The sequence below is a fragment of the Lepus europaeus genome, unplaced genomic scaffold (genome assembly GCF_033115175.1).
Source record: "Lepus europaeus isolate LE1 unplaced genomic scaffold, mLepTim1.pri SCAFFOLD_29, whole genome shotgun sequence".
NCBI classification, from domain to species: domain Eukaryota; kingdom Metazoa; phylum Chordata; class Mammalia; order Lagomorpha; family Leporidae; genus Lepus; species Lepus europaeus.
The window spans coordinates 3,878,986-3,887,500 of NW_026909167.1; the positions used below are offsets into that span (position 1 = coordinate 3,878,986).

General features: G+C 50.3%; 1 protein-coding gene across 1 annotated transcript; it reads left to right on the plus strand.

Annotated features, from left to right (window-relative positions):
• The first annotated feature begins 248 nt into the window (after positions 1-248).
• LOC133754819 (large ribosomal subunit protein eL37-like) lies at positions 249-620 on the plus strand. The gene has a single exon (XM_062185210.1). The coding sequence runs from the start codon at positions 283-285 to the stop codon at positions 574-576; it is 294 nt and encodes a 97-aa protein (XP_062041194.1). The 5' UTR covers positions 249-282; the 3' UTR covers positions 577-620.
• The last annotated feature ends 7,895 nt before the right edge of the window (positions 621-8,515 follow it).

The window sequence follows — 8,515 nt, forward strand, 5'->3', positions numbered from 1 at the left end:
CTGGCCTCCCACGTGAGTGCGGGCCCAAGGACCTGGGTCATCCTTCACTGAACTCCCGGGCCACCACAGCAGAGAGCTGGACTGGAAGAGGGGCGACCGGGACAGAATCCGGCACCCCGACTGACCGGGACTAGAACCTGGTGTGCCGGCGCCGCAGACGGAGGATTAGCTTAGTGAGCCGGCGCCGGCCCCCGGGGTATGGATTGTTGAAAAATCTCCTTTCAGAGATATAGCGGAAGTGCTTTCTCTTCCGGTCTTTTTGGTCTCGGCTGCAGAAGCGAGATGACGAAGGGGACGTCATCGTTTGGAAAGCGTCGCAACAAGACGCACACGCTGTGCCGCCGCTGGGGCTCTAAGGCCTACCACCTTCAGAAGTCGACGTGTGGCAAATGCGGCTACCCTGCCAAGCGCAAGAGAAAGTATAACTGGAGTGCCAAGGCTAAAAGACGAAATACCACTGGGACTGGTCGGATGAGGCACCTAAAAATTGTATACCGCAGATTCAGGCATGGATTCCGTGAAGGAACAACACCTAAACCCAAGAGGGCAGCCGTTGCAGCATCCAGTTCATCTTGAGAATTTCAACAATTAGTCAAGCAATAAATACTCTGGTTACAAAATATAAAAAAAAAAAAAAGAAAAGAAAAATCTCCTTTCACTCTTTGTCACAGGACCCACAGTCATTTACAGTGCTTCTTTTCTGATGCTCCAAATGGCGGCACTGTCAGATTTTCACATCCCTCACATCCCCACTCGACAAAGCCAGAAAACTTCCTCGCTCGTGTGAAATCTACTCCCGTCGGAAACACGTTCAACCGCACAGTTCCATCACATTCGGTACGCTCACGTCACGGTCACGTTCGTTGCTGTAGGCCTATTTTTATTTTTAAAATAAGGAGGGAGAGGGGGACACACACACACACACACAGGCTGGAGCTGGGTCAGAGACTGCATCCAGATCTCCCACATGCGCAGCAGGAGCCTAAACACTTTGGGGTATTTGTCAGACACTACCCTTCCTATTTGCCCAACGACAGCCATATCCCCCTATGGCCCCCAACCCCACCTCGCCCGCCCACTCATCGTGCCATAACAAGTCTTCCTCTGCGATTCCTTCACATTTGTCCAACTACCTCTTGTGTTAGGGTGCTGAGAAGGCACGTGAGGTCACCGATACCCTGGGCTCACGGAGGGGGACTGTGGATTTCCACGGGAAGCAGGGGGGAGAATGAGAAGTGCTCGTGAAACCCAAAGGCGAATGACCATAATCTGTCCCTCCTCCCCAGAGCAAGCACAGCTCAGCAGAGGTGTCTGTCTGTCTGTCGTCAAAATCATCCCCTGCTAGCCTTCTGTCCCGTGACTGCCAGAATTCCAGAACGGCAAGAGAATCTGCTTGGCATTCCACTGCACTGGTTCTGTCTCCTCTGAAAGACACATGTGCACACTCTATCTCAAGCAAACACACCCCAGGCCGTAAAGAAAGATGTCAGCCTTCAAGGCAGGGTTTCAGCTGTGGTAGCCGTCATCATCGTTTCCAGGGCTAAGGGGACTGACTGACTGACCTTTGCCCCAGAAAGGCAGCATTCTGGAGGAGCAGGGAAAGTTGGCCATTCACTGACAAAGGCCTGAGGTGGGGGGGGGGGGCGGCGGCTGAGGAGAAGAGAAAGGGAAACCCATTCACAGAGAAAAAAGCTCTGGGCTGTTTCTTCTGCATTTGAATGAAGCCAATTGAATGAGGCAGATTCCAAGTCATTGAGGGTGGGTGGGTGTGGCAAGTAGATTCCCAAGGCCAGGCTACCAGTTTCTCTCTTCAGCTGTGCCTTGCAAAGTCATCACAGTGGCAGGATAGGTGTTGGAGGAGACAAGATTCATTCAGGGAGGGTGTGTGTCCTCCCCCCATGTCTGTCCCCATGGGCACCTCTGCCCTGACTCTGGCCTAGGAAGAGGGCACGGGGCAGGGGAGTGAAATAACTGGCCAGGGATGCCAGGAACACAGCTTTCCTCCCTGCCCTTTTGCTCCTACCCTGGAACATCTTAGCTTATCCAGAGAATATTCTATAACTAGGAAGAAGGCACAAGTATATATTTTTTTTCTTTTTCTTCTTGGGCATAGGTCCACACTGGTGTATTCCACCATGAGCCCATCCACAGGCATGTTTAACTTACCAGTTGTTCTTTGGCCCGAACATACGAGGCTGCTGCCAGATGCATCTCTGCTCACAGATCCTTCTGTATTAGCCTATTTGCTTGCTTATGTGCAAGGTGAAAAACAGAGAGAGAGATAGAGATAGATAGAGATGGGGTGGGGGAGAGAGAATGTGAGACATCAGGTTCACTCCCACAGATGGCCACCATGGCCAGGGTTGGGCCACGATGAACCCAGGAACCAGGAGCTTCTTCCAGGTGCCTAAGGACTTGGGATATCCTCTGATGCCACCACCCAGGCCATTATCAGGGAGCTGGATTGGAACTGGAGCGGCTAAGGCTCAAACTGGTGCCCATGTGAGATGCTGGGGGGTCACAGGCGGCTGCTGTACCTGATGCACCACAATGCCAGTCCCAGCAGTGTCTTTATATTATGAAATCTGCTTCATTCATACAAGTTGTGATGCCAGCAAATTTCTACACACAGGACCAGTGTGGTTAAGCCAGTTACAGAGAGGCAGAGGCAGAGGTCTCCCACCCACCAGTTCACATCCCAGGTGGTCGAAACACCCTGAGTTGCACCAATACGAAGCCAGGAGCCTGAGCTTTTTCCATGTCTCCCGTGGGAGTGCAGGGGCAGAAGGACTCGGGCCACCTTTTACTGTTTTTGCGGACCACAGCAGAGAGCAGCCAGCTGGGATGGGATGGGATTTGAACGGGAGCCCATATGGGATGCCGGCACTGCTTGTGGCAGTTTTACCTGCTACACCACAGCACAGGCCCCCTAATAATAATAATAATAATAATAGTAATTCTTTTTTGAAATATTTTTATCTTTATTTTTTTTTTTTATTTTTTTTACCGGAGAGTCAGAGTTACAGAGAGCCCTTCCATCTCAAACTGGAGCCACAGGCAGATGCTTAACCTACTATGCCCCAGGGTCAGCCCAATCCCCCCCCCCTTCAGAGACTTAATTGGCCAATTCTTTTTTAAAATTAACTCACTCTTATTTATGTGAAAGAGTTTATGAGGTGATTGTCTGAGAGTTGGGAGGGGAAGAGAGATCCTCCATCTGCTGGATGGGCTCTGGGTGGCCAGGGCAAATCCAGGAGGCAAGTGCCAGGAGCTTCATCTGTCCCACATCTCCCAGCTGGGCTCGGGGACCCAAGTAGTAGGTCAATCTTCCCGTTGCTTTCCAGGTGAATTAGCAAGGAGCTGGATTGGAAATGGACCTCATATTAGTGGATCACAGAGTCACAGCTGAGCTGAGCCCCCTTAAGATTTTTTTTTTTTTCCTTCTTCTTCCCTTCCGGCCAGCGCCATGGCTCAACAGGCTAATCCTCTGCCTAGTGGCGCCGGCACACCGGGTTCTAGTCCCGGTCGGGGCGCCGGATTCTGTCCCGGTGCCCCTCTTCCAGGCCAGCTCTCTGCTATGGCCAGGGAGTGCAGTGGAGGATGGCCCAAGTGGTTGGGTCCTGCACCCCATGGGATACCAAGATAAGCACCTGGCTCCTGCCTTCGGAACAGCGAGGTGCGCCGGCCGCAGCGCGCCAGCCGCGGCGGCCATTGGAGGGTGAACCAATGGCAAAAGGAAGACCTTTCTCTCTGCCTCTCTCTCTCACTGTCCACTCTGCCTGTCAAAAAGAGAGAGAGAGAGAGAGAGAGAGAGAGAGGTCTTCCTTTTCTGTTGGTTTACCCGCCAAGGGCCGCTGCGGCTGTCGCGCTGCACCGATCCGAAGCCAGGAGCCAGGTGCTTCTCCTGGTCTCCCTTATGGGTGCAGGGCCCAAGGGAGGACTTGGGCCATCCTCCACTGCCTTCCCAGGCCACAGCAGAGAGCTGGACTGGAAGACTAGCAACCGGGACAGAATCTGGCACCCCAACCGGGACTAGAACCCGGTGTGCTGGCGCCGAAGGTGGAGGATTAGCCTAGTGAGCCACGCGCCAGCCCAAGATTATTATCATTATTATTATTTTTTTAAAGATTGCACTGTACTGGGGCCAATCCAGCTCTCTGCTATGGCCTGGGAAAGCAGTAGAAGATGGCCCAAGTCCTTGGGCCCCTGCACCCACGTGGGAGACTGGGAAGAAGCTCCTGGCTCCTGGCTTTGGAGCGGCGTAGCTCCAGCCATTGCAGCCATCTGGGCAGTGAACCAGGGGATGGAAGACTCTGCCTCTCTCTGCCTCTGCCTCTCTGTAACTCTGTGTTTTAAATAAATAAATAAATCTATCTTTCCTTCCTTTCTTTCAAATAAATAGATCTTACAAAATAAAAATTCCTGAAGTCAGGTACTCTGGAGAAGCTCTTAAAAAAAAAAAAAAAACACAAAAAAAACACAAGGCCGGCGCCGCCACGGCTCACTAGGCTAATCCTCCGCCTTGCAGCGCCGGCACACCGGGTTCTAGTCCCTGTCGGGGCGCCGGATTCTTTTTTTTTTTTTAATTATTATTATTATTATTATTATTATTATTATTATTTTTGACAGGCAGAGTGGACAGTGAGAGAGAGACAGAGAGAAAGGTCTTCCTTTTTGCCGTTGGTTCACCCTCCAATGGCCGCCGCGGTAGCGCGCTGCGGCCGGCGCACCGCGCTGATCCGATGGCAGGAGCCAGGTGCTTCTCCTGGTCTCCCATGGGGTGCAGGGCCCAAGCACTTGGGCCATCCTCCACTGCACTCCCTGGCCACAGCAGAGAGCTGGCCTGGAAGAGGGGCAACCGGGACAGGATCGGTGCCCGAACCGGGACTAGAACCCGGTGTGCCGGCGCCGCAAGGCGGAGGATTAGCCTAGTGAGCCGCGGCGCCGGCCAGGGGCGCCGGATTCTGTCCCGGTTGCCCCTCTTCCAGGCCAGCTCTCTGCTGTGGCCAGGGAGTGCAGTGGAGGATGGCCCAAGTGCTTGGGCCCTGCACCCCATGGGAGACCAGGAGAAGCACCTGGCTCCTGCCTTCGGATCAGCGCGGTGCGCCGGCCACAACGCGACAGCCGCGTCGGCCATTGGAGGGTGAACCAACGGCAAAGGAAGACCTTTCTCTCTGTCTCTCTCTCTCTGTCTACTCTGCCTGTCAAAAAAATAAATAAATTAAAAAAAAAAAAACACCATTTGGGACATCAGCATCTCATATCAGAGCATGGAGCCACACACACTGGCAGATGCTTAACCTACTATGCCCAGGGCCAGCCCATCCCCCTCCCCCCCTTTTCAGAGACTTAGCCAATTCTTTTTAAATTTAATTTATCCTTATGTATGTGGAAAAGGTATGGGGTAACTGGCTGAGGGTTGGGAGAGAAACAGAGGTCTTCCATCTGCTGGATGGGCTCTGGGTGGCCAGGGCAAATCCAGGAGGCAGGTGCCAGGAGTTTCATCTGTCCCACATCTCCCAGCTGGTTCAAGTAGTGGGTCAATCTTCCCGTGGCTTTCCAGGTGAATTAGCAAGGAGCTGGATTGGAAATGGAAGAGGAGGGACTGGAAATAGATCTCATATTAGCAGATCACGGAGTCACAGCTGAGCCGAGTCCCCTTGAGATTTTTTTTCTTTTTTTCTTTCTTTCTTTCTTTCTTTCTTTTTTTTTTTTTTTTTTTTTTTTTTTTTTTTTTTAAGAAAGATTGCACTGGGGGCCGGCGCTGCTGCGGTGCAGCGGGTTAACGCCTTGGCCTGAAGCGCCAGCATCCCCTATGTGTGCCAGTTTTGAGTCCCGGCTGCTCCTCTTCCAATCCAGCTCTATGTTATGGCCCGGGAAAGCAGTGGAAGATGGCCCGAGTCCTTGAGCCCCTACACCCCCCCATGCAAGACCCAGAAGAAGCTCCTGGCTCCTGGCTTCAGATCTGCACAGTTCCAGCCATTGCAGCCAATTGGGGAGTGAACCATCAGACAAAAGACCTCTCTCACTCTCTCTGCCTCTCCTCTCTCTGTGTAACTCTTTCAAATAAGTAAGTAAGTAAGTAAATAAATAAATAAATAAATAGATCTATTTTTTTTTTCAGAGTTTTTCATTTACTTGAAAGTCAGAGTCACACAGAGAGAGGAGAGGCAGAGAGAGGTCTTCCATCTGATGGCACTCCTATGTGATGCTGGTGCTTCAGGCCAGGGCATTAACCCGCTGCACTGCAGCGCCCGCCCCAAATAAATAAATCTTTTAACATTTTTTTTAAAAATAAAGATTGCGCTGTATTGGGGCCGATCCAGCTCTCTGCTATGGTGTGGGAAGGCAGCAGAAGATGGCCCAAGTCCTCCTCGGGCCCCTGCACCCATGTGGGTGACCTGGAAGAAGCTCCTGGCTCCTGGCTTTGGATCAGCATGGCTCCGGCCATTGCAGCCATCTGGAGGTGAACCAGGGGATGGAAGACTCTGTCTCTGTCTCTGTCTCTGCCTCTCTATAACTGTTTCCAATACATAACTAAAAAAAAAAAAAAAGCAATCTTCCTTCCTTCCTTCCTTCCTACCTAATAAATAGATCTTATGAAAGAAAAATTTCTGAAGACAGGTACCCTGGAGAAGTACTTAAAAAATAAATAAATAAAATACCACTTGGAACATTAGCATCTTATATCAGAGTGTGGGCTCTTCCTACTTCTTGCTAAAATGTCTTGACCTGGTCCAGTCCCACCTACTGTGGGGCACTTATTTCTTAAGATGGCTTGATTGATTTAGAACACGTAGTGTTCAATTTCTGCACCTACTGACCTTCCTTTTAGATTCAAAAGGGCTCCGCTATCCTGGTAGGAAAGATTCCATTTTGAGTCCAGATGCATGATTTTTCTGGTACTCTGCCTTGGAAGGAAGGAAGGAAGGAAGGAAGGAAGGAAGGAAGGAAGGAAGGAAGGAAGGAAGGAAAATTTTTGAATCGTGATTTTTTTGGGCATTCTGCCTCATGATAGATAGATAGATAGATAGATGACAGAGTTTGAATTGGTACTTTTTGATGCTCTGCCTCCAAATAAATCAACATTCATTTTTGAATTGTGATTTTTTTTCCGGATGCTCTAGATAGATAGATAGATAGATAGCCGTGTTGGAAGGAAGGGAGGGAGGGAGGGAGGGAGGGAGGGAGATTGTTTTCATCCACTGGTTCCTGGCTCTCCTATCTATGTCATCTCTCTCCCTTCATATAAGGAAAAGGTGCTCCCAGGACCTATTCATGGGAAGCTGTATGTTAAGCAGAGCAGCCAAGCAGAACTCAAAGCGGCAGGCATCCCAAACGTAACTCACCAGGGCATAATGACACCCCCCTCCCCAACTGCCTCACTCCGGTGTTTTTCACCCTTAGCATTTTCAGCTTTCCAAAGATCACTACGATTGAGCAGACCTGGGTGCTGACCCGCCACCCAGTGTTCAATTTCTGCACCTATTGACCTTCCTTTTAGATTCAAAATGGCTCCTGACACTCTGGCACTAAAGACTCCATTTTGAGTTCAAATGACTTCTCCCACCCGCCGCGCCCCGCCCCGCCCCGCCGCGCCCCACCGCACCCCACCACACCCCGCCGCGGCCCCCATCCAGTGGCATCGATGACTGTAAATTAGGATTATAAGGAAGATGTCCATCCGTGATACCAACCTTGATTAAGGAAAAAAAAAAAAAAGTCCCATCTGGGGCTTGTCATGGTCGTGCACACACCACCCCCACCCCTGACATAGGCATCCCTATGGATGGAGAAAGCAGCAGTTTGAGTCCCGGCTGCACTCCATGAAATCCAGCTCCCTGCTAATGTGTGTGGGATGGGAATACAGTACCATGTCGCCCAAGTGCAAATGTAAATCTGTGAAAGAGACATGAGTGGGTGTGGGATATTTCTGATGCTCTGCCTTGCTATCAACAATCACTTTTGGTGTTCAGCACCAGCCCTGAAATAGTCATGTTTGAATCATGGCATTTCTGGTACTCCGCTTCACAATAAACAAATCAATAATTGCTTTTGATTCGTGATTTTTTTGATCGATCGATCGATCATAGATAATCGTGTTTGAACTGAGATGTCTGCCTTTCAGTGAATGAATGAATGAATGAATGAAGAGTTAGATAATGGCGTAGGAATTTTAGATTTTTCTGATGCTCTGCCTTGCACTAAAGAAATAAGTAATCATGTTTGGTGAATTTTCTGATGTTCTGCCTCAGGGTGGATGGATAGTGGTGTATGAATCGAGATTTCTGTGATGCTCTACCGAGAGAGAGAGAGAGAGAGAGAGAGAGAGAGAGAGAGAGAGAGAGGTGGATAGGTAATTATGATCGAATCAAGATTTTTCTGACATTCTGCCTCGCAATAGATCGAGCTAGCGAGTGGTGTAGGAATTCAGATTTCTGTGATGCTCTGCCTCACAGTAAACACTGTTTGGAGATTTTTTCCCCTGTTCCACTGCCTCGCAGTAGATTGATAG